This window comes from Aythya ferina, assembly GCF_964211825.1.
Source record: "Aythya ferina genome assembly, chromosome: 1".
In the NCBI taxonomy this organism is placed as follows: Eukaryota; Metazoa; Chordata; class Aves; order Anseriformes; family Anatidae; genus Aythya; species Aythya ferina.
In genome coordinates, this window is record NC_140296.1 from 163,349,629 (window position 1) to 163,367,111 (window position 17,483).

The 17,483-nt window shown below is 43.2% G+C and overlaps 1 protein-coding gene across 4 annotated transcripts in view; it reads right to left on the reverse strand.

The window, feature by feature from the left end:
• GRIN2B (glutamate ionotropic receptor NMDA type subunit 2B) overlaps nt 1-17,483 on the reverse strand; it is a 273,763-nt gene that overhangs the window by 145,946 nt on the left and 110,334 nt on the right. For 3 of the 4 annotated variants that reach the window (XM_084506008.1, XM_084506010.1, XM_084506009.1), the window contains one exon: nt 15,670-16,098. In XM_084506008.1, the coding sequence (XP_084362134.1) occupies nt 15,670-16,080 (411 nt within the window). In that variant the 5' untranslated portion in view covers nt 16,081-16,098. Of the gene's footprint in view, nt 1-6,424; nt 6,522-15,669; nt 16,099-17,483 lie in introns of those variants that run through there. The other variant, XM_084506011.1, reaches the window with a different exon arrangement.

Sequence of the window (17,483 nt, forward strand, 5' to 3'; positions counted from 1 at the left end):
GTATTTCTCTCCCCTGCCCTTAGGTGCAGACACGTTTTTGTGCACTTGCTTGGGCCCTGAAGAACACGTCCTCCCTCCCTCGCTGTACTGCCTTCCCACCCCAGCCTGGCATGTGCCAGCACCAGGTCCAGATCCTGCCTCCCAGGTGACATGGAGAAAAGCCTGGGCCAGCCTCTGGTCCAGGGCCCTGCAAAGCACATACAGGATTGTTTGCAAGAGAGATAAGGGCTGCTGAGCCCGACTGACCAGGGGGAAGTGGGAGAGACAGTGAGAGAATTGTGCTCACTTGAGGTCACACAATGCACATATTGCTGCCTGAGAGAGGCAGATGCATCCCAGAGGTTGTTAATTACTCAATCTTTCCCTGAGGCCTTTCTGCCCACTTTATTCTATGAAGGACTGAACATCCCATCACACCTCCTCTCTCCAGCACCCTTGCCTCTTTGCACCCTCACCTTTGGGGTACCCCAAACGATCCCCCTCCCCACTGCTGACCCTTGTCAAACACCTCCTATCAGTAGGTCTCCTCCATTTCTTTCTTATCCCAGACAGCTCCAATACCTTTTCTCAGCCCCCATGAGAAGACACGCTGATTTTGCAGGGGCTACCCTTCAAAGGCTGCTAGCGCATGGAGGTGGATCACTACAAAGAAGAGGAAGGCAAGGCAAACATGAAGGAAAGAGTACCATAAAATAGCTTTATCCTCTGGAGATTCACAAATTATAACTGAAGGAGCAAGTCCTGGGAGATATGTTCCCAGAAGACCATCGCCTACAGGTTCCTAAGTGCAAAGAGGTAAATTGATTGTCACAACAAGATCCCTATCACCTCGTAAGTGTCTAATCTACTCATGTCAGCTCATTTCCATATCCAATTTATTCATCAAATGAAAGCAAAACATTTGGCCAAAAGGATTCCTTGATAGCAAGGATGCATGCAGCATGGAGAAGGAGAGGATGTGCTTCCACATGGGCTCAGTTATACAGCAACACACCTACACGTTCCCCACGCTGTTACCCCTTCCCATATAAAAACACTTCTCTGGCCACAGAAACCCTAGCATGCCAATTGAGAAAATCCTTTTCCTAGTACTGAAGGCTAGACTAGAGCAGGAGATAGGGAAACTGAAAAAGTAACTCACTCCTCTACCACCAACGGGAAAAAAAAAAAAAAAAAAAAAAAAAAAAATTCAACATATGATTTGAGAGATTTGTGTGTTTTATAGCAGCACACGGCAGGAGATGCTGGCTGGTTCCTGGCACTCTGAAAGCACAAAATACTTCCCAACAGCTTGTATTGTATATTACTGAGTATTATTACAGGCATATCTCAAGCCATACAGCAACACACTATTGGACTAGCATAGTGACCAGTGAGTGACACTGTTGGGCAGAATTGTAGCCCTCAGCACAGCAGGAGACAAATACTGCTCACAACCTCCTCCTCCTCCAGTGGCCAGGATCACAGCATGCTTTTGCCAGTCCATTTTGCCTTTGTTGAGAAAGCTGACAGCCACAGCTTCAGTTTATAACAATTAAGGAGATGAAACGTAAAACCCACGCATGCACATAAAATCTTTCAAGGGAGCTCCAGCAAGGGCAGGAGGATTGGACAGAGAAAAAGGCTCTTAGAAGCCATGGTGAAGATGCGCCCTGTGGATTCACACCAGGACATGGAGACAGAGAAGGTTAACGGCATCATGGCTCATTGGGGGAGAATGGACCGTGGGCATGAGGAGCAACACAGCCTGGTGAGGTCTCCAGCCATTCGCTAAATGAAGCTGTTCCACCATCTGCAAGCAAGCATGCTTCGGCATTAAACATTTTGCATGATGGCCTAATTAATGGAGCACAAAGTGACTTATTAAATCTAAATTAAGGAAACAACTGAATAACAAAAGAAAAAAAGTGGTATCTCTGACCAGGTAATAACTGTATCAAACATTTGGATGTGCCCAAAGCCCAGCAAAACTCCCCTAGCAGATTCCAAATAAACAAAAAGTTTATCAAAATATAATCAGATATTTTTAAAATAAAAGAGAGGGAGGCCATGAGTGTATAGGAAGCCTGTAAATGACCAGAACTAGCAGAAATATAAGGCTGGCTCATTACCATCTGTCCAGTTCCTTCCCATCTCCTTCCACCTCAGCAGTGCTGTCTACTGCAGGTGTGCACATATTCCAAAACTTTGTCAGTTCCATTACAAATTATTTTAGTGTTGATATTGCAGCTGCAGGAGATTAGCCCATAGAGCAAAAGAAGATTCAGTGCTCAGAGATCTGCTCAATGTTTGCTCAGCACCTCCCTGCCCTGCATTTCTTCACCTTACTCTTTCCAGACCTTCCTGTCTCTACCTCCCCCAGGTGTCCAGGCCTTTAAACAAACCCCTTCCTCTAGATCAAGGGATACATAAATCTCTTGTTTTCACCTTCAGCATGGCACCTCCTCAGCCCACCTACTGCTTAGACCATGCCTTGATCTCCTTCAGTGCCATTTGAGGCATGCAAGTCACCACAGTTTGCTGTAGCCTTGCAAAGAATAAGAAAGCTCAGGCAGACCAAAGGCAGAAGGTGTGCAGAAGGAAAGTAGGGCAGAAAACAGATGCCTGCTTGTCAGTTATGAAAAGAAAGTAAGGCGTAATTCACATTTTAAGTGCAATTTTTAAGTCTCTGTGTTGAAAATATAAAGTCACGCAACTTCCTCTTCCACAGAGAATACTAACGGAATAATCCAATTACTGCTGCTGTCATCAGGCTAATTTTTTTTCTCAAGAGGTCTGTTTCAGGATAAAAATATTAAAATCTTCAAGCCTTGTGCCATGTTCTCCTTCAAAAGCTAACCGATAGGAGCATGAGACACTGAACAAGTGTCTGCTCATGATTATGTCTCATTTGCTTCTGTGATCCAAGCCACCACGGCATGTTAGTGTGAGTCACGGAGCGCATACATGTGCGCTGTGCACAAGTGTGAACCGAACATCCAACCCCAGGAGACAGCGCAGCTCGCATTGCATGCTCGCCTATGCAAATCACAGAGCAGGACTGCTCCGGGTGAATCACAATGAGTCACCCTGCAAGCGTGTGGCAGCGATGGTAAGCATGCTGCAAGCGTGTTTGAGACATGCTGCGCATGGGTCACTTGTATAGAAATCACAGCTCATCAGACACTCCAACGCAGGGCTTTGCTCACCTTCTGTGTGTGTTTTTAGCTCATTTTTGCGAGGAAAAGAAGCTTTTGCAAACCTGGTACATGTGTTCGTGTGTACATGAGTCAGACTTCCCAGCAACTCTTGAACCTGCTGGCAGATTTCCACCTGATTTGACAAAGGGGCAGAGGACTCAAGGAGAATTAAATTCTTACAGTCCTGTACAACATAGAGCCTGCAACTGCACGCAGTCCCAAAGCCTTTGTCTGGCCACACAGCAATGTGTATGATTCATCCAGTCACAGGCACACGCTATGGCTCACTAGGCAATCGGATAAATTTCATCTTGGCCAGGCAACATGCCTATGGTGGGCAATCCCTATACACATAGTCCTTGGGGCACCACAGTACATCTCCCTTCTTCCCAGGCAGTAGCCATAAAATACAGAGTAAACTGTGGGAAAAAAGCAATAGAGGACCTGGGAGGAATTAAATTCCTGTAGGGAGAAGGTGTAGTCAACTCCTGGAAAAACTGAAGTTTCTACAGGCACACCAACTCCTTTGGACTGGACATATCCTGGTTGAAACAGGGTAGTGGGTGGAGAAATTAGGTCCTTTCAATGTCTCCAGTCCTCACCTTTGTGTAAAGGCTGAGCTCAGCTCTTCTGAAATCTCTTCACCCTGCTCAAGTTATCTCCTCTGTGGATTCTCTGGTGTCTACTAAAGGATGAGCTCACATTACAGTCTCAGCATATAATTCAGTCAAAGAATCAATTAACCATGAGACATGTATCCACTAAAAACAGGATTCACTCATTTGGGAGCTGACAAAACTACTCCTTCCTACTGTCCTTCCACTCACTCTGTCTTTTCAACAATCTATTCCAGTGTCGGGTCATAAAATTCACTTTTTTGTGTACCAGATATAGGAAAAAAAAATAAAGAAAAGCCTCTAGCATAGATTCTCAAAAGCGATGAGGGACTCTAGGTGTCAATTAGGAGATATGACATGAAATACCCAACTTCCAGAAGGTAGAGATGCTCAGCCTTTTTTCAAATTTGGGCTGCTTTAACCTGCTTCATGTTGGATGCCAAAAGAAAAAAAAAAAAAAAAAAAAAAAAAAAAAAAAAAAAAAAAGCACTTAGAATCACTGTTCATACTTAAAAGACTTTAGCCTACATCTTCAATTTCCAGTGCTCCTTGGAGGGAGGCAGAGCCCACCCAGATAGCAGGTGTCCTGTGCCTGGCATCTTGGCACACAGTACTGCATGGAAAAGGCTCTCCACTCCACCAGCCCTAATGCCACCTGTTCCCCAGCCTCCCTGCCACCCACCCAGCACTGCTGTGCTGAGGAACAGGCTGAGCCTGGCCCAGAGCCCAGGCCGTGAAGGATCCCAAATGGAGCTAGGCAACTTCAAGAAACGGGAAAGCAGGCACTTCTGAGATTCTCTCTCTACGCCATTATCTGGCGAATACACCATTATCCCACAAGAGCCTCTCTCTCCCCTCTCTGAGCAACTACCTCCATTGTTAAGAATCCACTGACTCTTTTTTGTTGTTGTTGTTATCTACAATACCTTCATAAGAGGATCATCTTCCTTACATTTCTTCTGTGCTCTGCTAGGTGCAGGTTTGTTGTGTTGGTTTTTGTTTTTGTTTTTGTTTTTACTGCCTTGAGTAGATAACTACAAGGTATTGGTTACCATCAGCTCAAGTGTGTTTCCCTGAAAGGACACATACTCTCCTCTCTCAATTGCTGTCCATACTGCACCAGTGACAGGAGATTCCCTGCTCCCAACAAGCCTTTCTGAACTGAAAGTGATGGAAACCACTGTATTTCCCATGGAGTGAATCTCAGCAGGAGAAGGCCATTCCATTCAGAGAGAAAAATCATTTATTTCAATAGGTTCAGAATTACACAGCCGCTTGCATGTACAAATATTTCTGGCTATAGTGATCTTACCTTACACTCAGGCCCATACAAAGCATGTGAACCCCATGATTTGGGAGGCTTAAACAGAAGTTACGTCAATAAATGCCTCCCAGATCACTGACCTCTAATAAATGGAAAAATGTGGTTAATGTAGCACACAGAATACTGAAACTTCATCTCAAGCAAGTTTGTGTTGGAAAGAATGTTAGACACACACAATGGATACTGAACTCACTGGGGAATTCCCTCTTAGATTAGCTGGGACAGAATTATACGCATCATTAGGACAGGTGCAAAGGCTTAGAGTAAATTCATGATGTCTTTCCTCAATTCCAAACCCTTCACTAGCCCCTTTCAACGAAGGTGCAGACACATGGCCAACCTGCTAAGCACAAACCCCCACCAGATGGCCACCACAAACCCTCACACAAGTCATCACCATAGCCAGGTGCTCACATCCCCACGGTCCACCCCTAACTGAGGTGGCAACAGCAATTACCCCAGCAAGGCCCACACAGGCTCAGCAGCCTTAGCCCTTGGCTGGAGAGAAGCAAGAGGCATCATGCAAGGCTTTCCCCAGGCTTTGCCTCCTGTTACCCACTGGTCTGTGACGTGGTACAGGCACCACCAGACTGTATGCTCGACTGCGGTGAGAGGATCACCAGCCTGTCAAGTTGGTGATGTGAAGAACAGTATTAACTGAGTAATTAAATCATTTCTGTAATTACTCTCACACAGTTATAAATAATGTAGTCCCACACGTTCTCTCTGGAAGCCACAATAGCAAGAGAATAGAGGGTGAGGGATGCAAATGAAAAAGAAAAAGCAGAAATAATAACAATAATAAAAACACTTAACATTTATACCATACTTTGCATTTTCAAAGCACAGCGCAAACAGTAATTAAGAAATGTGTAGAGTGACAGACAGAAGCAGGTGACAGAAAGGAAAGGAGGAAAAGGGAAGGGAGAGGAAGGGGGCAGGCATAGCACTACAGGCCCCAGCAGGCTGCCAGCCTGGAGGACACGCTGTCCAGCCCTGTGGCCATGGGGCTCCTCAGCCCTCACCACCACACCGCCCCAGTGAGCTGGGGAACACTAGCAGGACCCTGCCTCACTGGAAGCAAGCAGCAAAGTGAGCAGACAAAGCACTGCACTTGCCCTGAGCCAGGGTCCTGGCAGGCCATGGGGGCCTCATGCTGGCTAAGGGGCACCTGGCTGAGCATACCCGGTGCATACACTGGGAGACCCGCTAGCCTTTCCCCAGGGGAGCACTGATGCCACACCCCTGCAGAGACTTCCCTTGCACCCTTCCTCACATCAGGTTTCTGGTCCTAAACTACTCACCCACTGAGGTCCTTCACACACTTGTCTTTTTCTGTGCTGCACAGTTCTTCCTGGGTGTATTCTGACCAGATCTCATAGGAGAGCACCTCCAGCCCCAGCACAGCCTGTGCAGCCCCCAGTCCAAATGCAGTTTTGAAGCACAGCTTCAAAGGACAAGATCTCTTCAAGAGATTTGTAGCAAACATCTAAAAAGATTCTGCTACATATACACAATTTCTCACAGCTTATACCAAAGCCAAACTTGGAGCAACCTATGCCATGCAGCAGCAAAAGCACATTTTGATTAAAAGTCCTTCCCTACAAGACATCTCCAGACTCCATTCCTTGTTCTAGAGGCCAGTGATGGTCAGGCAGAATTGTTGTAAGAAAACACACTAACGTTTTCAACATGAACAAGTCACGTATCTTCCTTGCCACATTTTTAAGACAGCTATTTTATTCTCCAAATAAATAGAGAAATAAATCAATCAGCTTGAGGCATACACCTGGCATAGGAAACTTTGCTCAAACACTAATCGTCTGGCAAAGTTACAGGCAACCCCCAAGAGGATCTTATAACAGGGAATGCTGGGCAAGCTTACAATAGACGGTGCTATCAGCCCTGCATACAATAAGCTTTCCTGCATGCTGCAGCTATTCAGCCACCTCTAATGGGGGTTACAGCTTCTCCTCCTGGAGTACAGATTTTCATATCAAGCATTGTATTTACTTCAGCTAGAAAAATTCATTAATTGCTCCCTGGCAATTAGGTAGCCTTTAGCTTTTGTACAGCTCGAAGTACTTTACAAAAACATCATTACTGTCTTCGTACAAAGGGCAAATTAATGTAGACAGAAGTTGAGTAGCTGTCTCAAAGTCATGTAGAAGGCTGTTTTAGAGCAGAGCTGCAATGAGCACTCTGGTCTACAGGACTTATTTGATTCTGCTGGCCATAATGAACCCCTTAGATCAGTCCTCCTCATTGTGTGTTCTTTTGATTTTGTTTTGTTTTTTTTTTTCCATCTTGCCTTTAGACTCTCTACCTCCTTCGTTCCTCCTCCCCCCCCTCCTCTGAAACATACATTTGTTATCAGGAATCTCATAGATACACAGCTAGAAGCTATTACCAAAGCACAGAAAAAAAAAAGTACCTCAGTAGAGTATTTGGTGTATATTTTTTTCCAATTACCTTCAGAATTTTATTTAATATAGTCTTCTTTTTCTTCCTTACACCCCATGATCCTAGATTAATAAGAAGTTTTCCTGTAACTGATCTTTGCCGCCCTTTTTCTCCACCACCTCTCTAGCCATATAACACAATTCTCTAGCACTTCGTTCAGTCCTGGCTGAATACCTGGTTGAAAAAAAGCTGAAGCAACATGCTTTCCACACTCTTGCACAAGGAGACTACAGCACATCCTAATAAAACTCAGTGTCTGAACTTTCTTCTCGATACACATACAAATGATATCTTTTCTCAATTCATCCTGTCTCTCCTTCTGGCAACTCCCTAAGTATAATTTTCTCTAATTTTAGTCTTTCTCTGTTCACTGCATATATAAATCACACCCTGACTCATTGTTCAGCCAATCTACAACATACACGTATAGCTGTTCCAGTCTTTCTTTATACATCAGTCCCTCCAGACCCTTAACAGGCTCACAGACTAAAATAATATCATTTTCTGTACTGTTTTTCTCCCCAGCCTGTGTATATTTAATTCCCTTAACTTCCTTCATAATCCATCCCATCCAAACTTGGTTAATGAAGCAAATAAAAGGCAAAGAGAAGAGATTCCCTGAAAAGAATTGTTTCTCCCTGTCCTGCGGTTACAGGGGAATGATACGCAGATCTAAAGCAGCAGCATTGGGCAATTTCACACTCCATGTTTTCAATTTCATTTTGAGGCCAGTTTAGGGTTGGGACAATTTGAGTGTAATTAATTTAGATTTTGTGAGACAAGTAACTGCTTGGGGTTGTAATAAAGGACTGCCTGCTCCAGAATGAAGAAACTAATCTCCTTGTCCAGCTGGGGATGGCACAAATTGATTTAATATTTTTGTGTTGCTTGGGCTTTTTGTGGTTTTACTTGTTTTTGGTCTTTTTTTTTTAGTTTATGTTTGTCTATTTTGAAGAAATGGTAATAATAATTACAAGTAATAATGAGTCAAGATCTCATCAAGCTCTCAGATTTTCTGTGGACAGGTGCTCATGGATTTGGACATCTACCCAAACACCAGCAGCATGAAAGTCATGGTTAGAAATCTAGTAAGAAAGAACTTTTCCACAAAAGCCTTATTACTTGGCAGGACCAAGCTGGGTGGGAAACAACATTTTCCTCAGATATTTCAGTACTTCTATTTCCATGTAGACAATGACAACACCTCATTTAAACATTAGTAGGAAAGAAGTTAACAGTTTCTTTTTCTCCCAGGCAGGTTGCAGGGGTTGCATGAAGAGCTAGGCAAGGAAAGGTCTTCTGACACTCAAAAGAAAACATCACTATAACAACAGGAGAAAACTGAGTACTCCTAGAAGAAGAATTATATGACCCAAAATAAAACAGCTTATAAATAGCTACAAAAGTCTGATGTAAAGGAATCAGACTTCAGGTTTGCTTGACGTACATCATCTGGGACAACTTCTGCCAAGGGAAGGAATTGACTCCCCCCTGTAAGCTCCTTCACATTCTGCACCCTACTCCTGTTCCAGCACTGCCACTGCTCAAAAGCTCCACATGGTCATTTAACAGGGCATGAGCCTCATGGGAGTCCCTCCAGATTTCCCCCTCCCCAGCCTTGTGCCATTCAAGCAAAGATGGTGCCTTCAGGCTCCAGGCGTCCAAGGCTCAGGGTAGATATGAAGTGCATCAAATAGAAATGATGAGGAAAAAAAGACAGGAATATCTGCAGGAAAGCTATGTTTACCCTAAATACGTACCTAATACATACATAAAAATAAAAGTGGGCTTTCTTGTTGTTTTGTTGGTTTTTTTTTGTTATTGTTTTGTTTTTAGAAAAAATTTGAACTCCATACTTTTCTCTTGTGACTGTCAAGAACACTACTCTACAAGGAAGTGAAAGCCTTCAAATGGCATTCCCGTTTGAAGCATGTGGGAGAGAAAGTAGAGAGAAACTTGAAAAATTTAGAAAACATGCTATTGTATTATGATATTTAATAAAAGAAACAATATATTTCTTTGAAAGGTCTTTTTTTTTTTTTCTCCATTGAAATAATATTAACAAGAGTACTCAAGCTCTTGTTTAGGAAATGAGAGTTAACATTGAAGGATTTAACGGCCCTGGGGAGAGGCTAAAGCTCTTAACAGTTCATTTCCAGGTTTCCTAATATCTGAGGGATTTTTTAATGCTGCAATTTATTTGTAAAGTAATAAAAAATGTTCTAGGGAAAGTTTGAGATATTAATTAAACTCCACAGAAAAATGCTACCTATATTTCTTTATACAAAAAAAATATTTTTATATGGGTGGATTCCACACACACAAACATAAATTACTGATCCACCTGGCCTATGATTACATGTGTATACTCAAGAGAAAAGCAACACTGAACTGACATACAATACAGGCTTTTATTCTCTATATCTGTGACCTACCTTTTTTCTCCCTCTCCAATTTTTACAGCAGACTTATAGTTTGAGGACACATGAAATTTAGTTCATTACTTGTGAGCTACACAGAGCTTTCATTTGGCAGCAAGAGGAAACAAAGTACCAAAAGCAAAAGAAATAGATTAATCGTGTCCTGAATAAAAATACTAAAAGCTTGAAGGGGAACTGCTGATTTTTATTTTTTTTAAGATCAAATTTATCTTTGCTAATCACGAGATTAGTCTAAGAAACATTTAGGCTATTACTATCATCAAATGCATTTTCAGAGAAATGAAAATGCCTTGTGAAATTACATCAACTGCACATCATTTTGGAGGGGAAAAAAGGGATATAAGTCTTCTAACAACACTGAATTGTACTCTTTCAACATTTGCAGATCAAAATGCATCTTTCTTCCCTTCTAAGCATCATTTTGTTTGTAATTTATTTCACTTCCTTTCATATAACCATTCAAAAGGAACTTTTCCTGTTGTTTTTTTACTGAATTTTTCACACAAAGGCTCTAAAAATTTCTGATGACATCCCTCATGGAAATTAATCAAATTTCCATCTGAAAAATGAGGTTTGCATTCCCCATGCATCTCTATTATTTAACCTTTGGAAACCTGAGAGTGAAAGTGCTTTCCTTTTAATTACAGATGTACTGCTTTTAGCAGCACTGTCCCAGTGTCTTTGACTTTGTCCTGGTTTTCAGAATATATCAAGGTGCTCAGCTTATCCAACTAGTTTTGGCTTCCCTCTACCTGCAGCATCATTTTGCTACACTCTGACCTATAGCTAGATCCCTTCTCTGGTGCTTTACACCCATTGACCAAGTTTCAACATGCTTGCTCCCCACTGAAATGCCGAATACCACCATTGCCAAAGCAACATGGCCCAAGCATGGAAAAAATCACCTCAAAGTTCAGCATTGAAACAGAGAGAGAGAGAAATCTTGGAAACCTGACAGAAAACAAAAAGAAAGGGGACAAGGACTTATGAAGCAGAGCTGGCAAGTTAGAGGAAAAAGTATACCTTTAGTGTGAATGGGGGGGTGGGAATGCAAGGTAGTAAAGGGAATAGTGGAAAATTCAGCTCTATGCTGTGTAAGAAAAGAAAGGAGAACCTGGCCCAGAAAGATCAAGGATTTTAGATTTCAGGTTAGTTTCACACAGCTTTTATATAGATTTTATTATAGACATAGCCTTATTTCATAGATTATTCTTCCCTATCATTTTATTTCCATCAACATGGCTACCCTGTGTGAACAAATCTCAGAGAAAATAGCACAGGACTCAAAGATAAAGGACAACAGAATCACACTCCTCTTCCAATATTTTTCCTGGGTGCTGCTTGTGCACCATTACATTACTATAAAGCTGAACAGGACAAGCAGCTTTAGTAAAGCATGAAACCCAGCAAAACTGCAAAAAGACACTTCTGCCAAAAATGATGGTCACCAGCTACGCTATAAGGCAACCCAAGACAGTTTCTGTTCTTACCTTTTCTACTTTTATTACCAGCAAGTTGACTCTCCCTCTTTTTAAAAAGAAAAGTCTGTTGTTACAAAACAAACCAGTCAGCCAAATGCTGTGGTTGTTTTTTTTGTCATGAATCGAAGTCTTTTCCAACACAGTAAGTGTCCTAAATCTGAACAACAATTTACTCTTCCTTTAAGATGCATATAAATTTACATTGTTATTATTTCCTTTTCTGCAACTGCACCTCTACCTCCTAGTTCTGTGAAAAAGTGATAGAAGGCAATATTTAAAGTATAATGAAGAGAAGCCCATCCCAGGTTTCCAGTCTCAGGTCTGCAAACACAAGATACTGGTTTGAGTGCTTATCTGAACTGAAGCTGCATTTTTAGCCTTGAAGGTTTGCTCCCATCATCATTCTCCTAACATAGAGCATCCTCATCAACCAACTATATCCACATTGTGATAGGACTGAATTTCTGCTTTTAAAAACAACTTGGGAGACAGGAAAAGTAATTTTAAAAACTGGAATGGGAGCAGATGTCACTGGTCATGAGTGCTTTGCAGTCCTCTGGACATGTGGTTCTAATTCCTTTTCAAGGTGTCAGCACCAAAACAAGAACCAGATAAATGTTCATTCATAGGACTGAAAAGGGTGCAGCCATTCTTACACTCTACCCCACAACTGCAGGACTTGTTCCTCTGAGAGGAGCTAATATAGGGGCTACTGAACCCCCTTAGCCATCACTCCCAAGCCATCCAGTCCCATCAAAGTGACTGCTGCAGCTCCCAACACTTGGCATCACTGCTGGCAATCTCATCAGACTAAAAGGACTGAACCAGTGGTGAGGAGAGTCTCCCTCAGTAAAGAGGTCTCTCCAGCACTGGAGTGCAGCACAGGGTGTCTGTGCTGTACCAGCTTCCTGGAACTAAACCCAGATCTCAGTGTACACACATCATCTGGTCAATTTCTTCTGATGCCAAATTAGACAGATTAAATGCAGCGCTTTGTAACAGCTAAACAGGTGGGATTAGAGACATGACCACCGAGGAGAGAAACAGCAAAAACATATGCAAATGACTATATAGTTATTGTTCAGGGGAAAAATATGGAAAACAGAAAGTCTAAATATTATCTACAAAATCTAAACAGATGCAATATTAAAGAGCACAAATTTGAACAAAACAATCAGGAAATCCAGATGTTACATTTTCAGCAGCACACCTCCACCTGCTATGTTACACCTAGGGCAAGATTTGTGGCACTTCACTTGAGGCGTCAAGAGCAATTTGGAGTAGAGCCTTCTTCAGTAATTAGTGGGGAGACACAGGACTGCCCTACAAACATTTCATTGCACCCCAAGGTGCATGGGGATGAACTGTCCTCAGGTGGTGCCTCCTTCCCCACTGATTGTAGCAATGCGATGCCTAGACCTACAGTTAGCAAATTTTCAGATGGATGTTAACTGAGATGAAGGCAGCCTATGGTGCACGTTGTACAAGGTTTCTATCAGGGGGTGGGGGCATAAATTCAGGCTGGAAATCCTTTTTTTCTTTTTTGCCTGTCGTTTCGTGTCTCAATTCACCAGCTTTACAGAACATTACGAAGTTAATTTCACACATGGACCCAAATTTCCTCACAGACACACTTATCAAACCCTCATTGAAGGTTAAACAGAATTTCTCATGCTCCTTTAGGGAAGGTGGTTCAACTGAGGAGGTTTTTGCTTTAACCACCAGAGAAGGCGTCAGCAGTTTGCACTCTTCTTTAGGTTTGCATTGATGCCACTGATCGCAAACACACAAGGAGCACAACAAAACTCTAGGTGCAGGTCTGAACCTGTGAAATGCTGAGTGAGTTCAATCACAGCTGACTGCTGTGAGCATTGAAGGGATGCTGAAAGAAGCAATGTGTCCTTACGGGATCAAACCCCAGCCATACAACTCATTTGCAAATTACATGACTAAGGGTCAGTAAAAGACAAGCCTCTGTCAAGGCCCTCTGTGGAAAATAGATTGTTAAGGACTTACCAGTCAGACTTCAGCATTTTCAGGAGAATATCAATGTATTTACTTTCCACCATATTTTAATTCAATTCATCAAACAAATATTATCCATTAAAGATTATGCACCTGTGAATCAGAAGCTCTAAAGGTCAGCCCTTTCGATTTATGCTGAAAAGAAATCTTGGCCTTTCCTAAAGCCACAGATCTTTGTATGTATCCTGCTTCTCCTGCCTGCAAAACTATGAAAAGGGGAGCTTGATAAAACAAAGATCTCTATTTATAAGGCTTCCACCTTTGAGCTCCCTGTGGGCTGCTTGACTGCCAGAAGGCTCTTTAGAAGCCAACTGGTGGAATACACAGGGTGGCCGCTTGAGATGCCACCTTCCCAAGGAGAGAGGAGAGAGAGGCAAAGATTTTTCTTTTTACCAAGTTCAATAGGCCAAATTCCTCTTTGAGTTACAGAGGCGTAAATTTGATCTAATCCTACCATAGGCGGTGGTGCTGTGCTGGATTTACACCACAGGAATCGGAAATCGGAACTTGGCCTGCCACGTTCAAAATCGCAAGGACCTTTTCCCAGTGCTTAGGACGTCTGGCAACAGAGACACTGATGCTTGTTCAAAAAGGATATAAAATGCCACCATAAGGATGAAATGCAGCACTAAAAGTAATGTTCTAGACCTGTTTTGCACAGACACTGACAACCGTGCAATGCAGGAGAGCAATGAGACACAGAGTTGTTGCCTAATTCTTCTCAAGAAAGAAAAGTCTCATTGCGGGTAGAATGGGGCATAATGACTTTATCACAACTGTAACTACTGAAGGACAGAGAAATAAATGCCTGTGATTCTATTACTCAATGTCTACTTTAGTTCAGTGACTGATCTGAGAAAATAACCTGCATATTAAATGTACATTTGGCAACTGAACAGCCACAGAGTGAGAAAATATCTTGTGATTAACCTATTCCCAGCTACTCACCTATGATGACCTGCACTGAATTAGTTACTTGCAAGGTAAATGGAACAGAAAATGCCCGATTTCTCAAGTCCACTAGATCTTTCTGAGGAAAAGTTGCCACATTGGCCAGCTTACTTCCCCCCCCCTCCCTTCCCTCAATTACACCTGATTCTGCCAAGTGAAATCTCTCAGATTTGCTGAAGAGTGACCTGCAAAAGGAGAAGACTGTCAGCTTGATCCCCAGATTGTTTCTTTATGAAAGTGTGGTCAAGAGTTTCTTCTCAATAAAGGGGCTTTTTTTGCACCAAGCCTGCAGGAAAAAGGGCAGATCACTTCTCTTGGATATTCCAGCCAGCCCACAGCAGCTTGGAGGCCACTGTCAGCTGCACTGGCCAGCCCAATGCACACTCAGGCGTGAATTTCTGGGTCCCCTGCTCCTCCTGCCAAGGAGATTTCTGTCAGGTCCAGCTGTACACCATGCATGCTCTCCTAAGCTGACAGTTACCAGCTGGCCAAAGATGGTGCTCTCTGCATCTTGCCGTGTTCCAAAGCAGTGGCAGGAGGGCCTGTTTGTGCAGTTAACTGCCAAGAATACTAGCTTGGGTTGGGGAAAACAGCAAAGCGTCAGTGATATGACGGAATAAAATAAAGTGGAAACAGCTGGACTGGTTCAGACCAGTTATTTGCGTTAGCTAACACTACTTAACTTCAGGAGCTAATGAACACTTCTGAGAGATGATAGCTTTATTAAAGATTCAATTATTTTTCAATTAAGATGTAAGAGCTGTATTAAGCATCTCTGAAAATGCCACAATGTCCTCCAGCTCCGTTCAGGGAAAACCCAAGCTAGCATTCTTGGCACTTTCAAGGTAAAACACCGGCAAAAATAAAACCTTAAAAAAAAAAAAATCAGAATTGTCAGAGGCTCTTTACACTTCTTAAGGAAGAAGAGAGCTCATTCTTTTGCAGCTCTCTTCTATCTGCTCCTTTCCCTTCTTGGTTTTTCCTCTGTTGCAGATAATTCCACATGATTAATAGGCTCTTCTCAGCAGTGCTACACACAGTTAGCTCTTTTAATCTCTCTTTGAATCTTAGTCTCTCTAATCCCCTAGCCCTTCTGCCCCAGGAGACTCCACCTGAGGATCACAGACTCAGATAGTTCTCTCTGTTTTAAGTTTCAATCTGCGGGTTTACAACAGAAGTTCAATTTACCTTATCTGCCATGATCATAGAGGAGCCTCCATGGATGCCCAGGATGGGAGTGAGGGTCTGGGCAGAGATGAAGTCCAGGATCTGAGCAATGGCTTCCTGGTCTGTGTCATCAGCAAATACCACCCCTTGAATCTTCCGATCTGACATGAGGTCACAGATGCGGGTGATGATGCTCTTGGGATCTGTCTCATTCATGGCCACCAGCTCCACCCGGGGCACCACTGAGAGGTGGTGGAAGTCATCTTTCTCGTGTGCATCTTTGATGGCCACTTCGTCTGAGGTCCCCACCAGGATGACTGCAATGCCAATGCTCGGGTGGCTTTTCTGGGCATGGGCCCCGCTCCCTGTTGTCGCGAGGACTGCCAGCACCAGCCAAAACTTTGGAGAGTAGCACTCCGCCCTGGGCCTCATCTTCGGATCTTACACTCCCTAAACAAAGGAGAAATAAAAGGAACGGGGGACAGTGAGAGAAAGAAAGTGATTAATTGATAAGTCAATCACGCACTCAACCCTTCAAGGCAGATCCATCGATCCTCCTCAGCCGCTGCCATCCTCCCACCAGCCCTTCTTGCTCAACGCCCAGTCCTTCAGCTGCATTCAGGGCTCTATTAAATAGTCAGAGGGACTCAAACTGAGTCCCAGTCTCTACCTCAGAGTTTGCAGTCACCTCAGAGAACAGCTGTCAGCAGAAGATGGGATCATGTCATCTCTCAGGTCCCATGTCACACTGAGACCAAAGTCAAAACTGATTGAGAATTGTCCTTTGACGGCTGTTCAGCTATCTTCATGAAACTAATTGCTTATGTCAAGCCCATGTCTAAATGCTTGCCCTCACCACAAAGGAATTATTGATGCTTGTGATCGGTTTGGCCTTCAGCTGGAGGTATAGCAGAGAGGCTGAAGGGACCAGGCAGACAGGACACCCTGTTAATTTCTCAGCACAGTGCCTCTAGAATAAAGCGAGGACAATTGTCAAGGCCATTAGATGGATGTGGGAGTGAGTTACTCTGTGTATGCATTGCATGCAGCCTGCCTACTAAAGGAATACACACTGCTCCAGTCCGTAGTAGTTCATTAGTCATATGCCTTTCACCAACACAACATCCATTTCTTTTTAAAATGCCAAGAACACAAATTTTCCTAATGGTCACAGCTAAAAATGGACCAGCGTAACATGGGGAAGACATTCCCTTGAAGACTCACATGCCAAGTCTTTTTGCTAAAAAGGAGAAAAATCCAGAGAGTTCATAAAGGTTCACCATCAGCTACCACAGCCAGGGATGTTACAGGGATCTTCTCCCTGAACACGCCCACTTTATTTTGTAATCACAACAGCAGAAATGGAAAAACCCAATGAGGTCATCTCTCCAGCCCCTGCCTGAGCAGGACAGCTCCCTGTGGGATTGTTCCTAGCTCTTTCTTTACTCAGTCTTGTTTTAATAATACCTCACATATCCACAGCTCTTTTCATCCTCAAGGCACTTCACAGACACTAATGAATTAATACTTGCAGTACGTATGAGGAGTAAACATTATCAAAATCCTCCTGGTCTGGGGACACAAACAGAGCAGTGGCAGTCCTGTGAGAGGCAGCACTGCTCAGCACGCCCATCCAGGGCCACTTTGCTGTCCCAGGAAGATGCCAGGCATTTCAAACTAGAAAAGACTTTCTATCAGCTCTTCATGCCCATAAATCTGCTCATCAACAGCCAGATACACTTAGAATAAACACACCTGCCCTGCATTTCTTTGCACTACATCACTGATCCTCTAATCTTGGTGACCAAGAAACTGGAACCTTCCATACCCTTCAC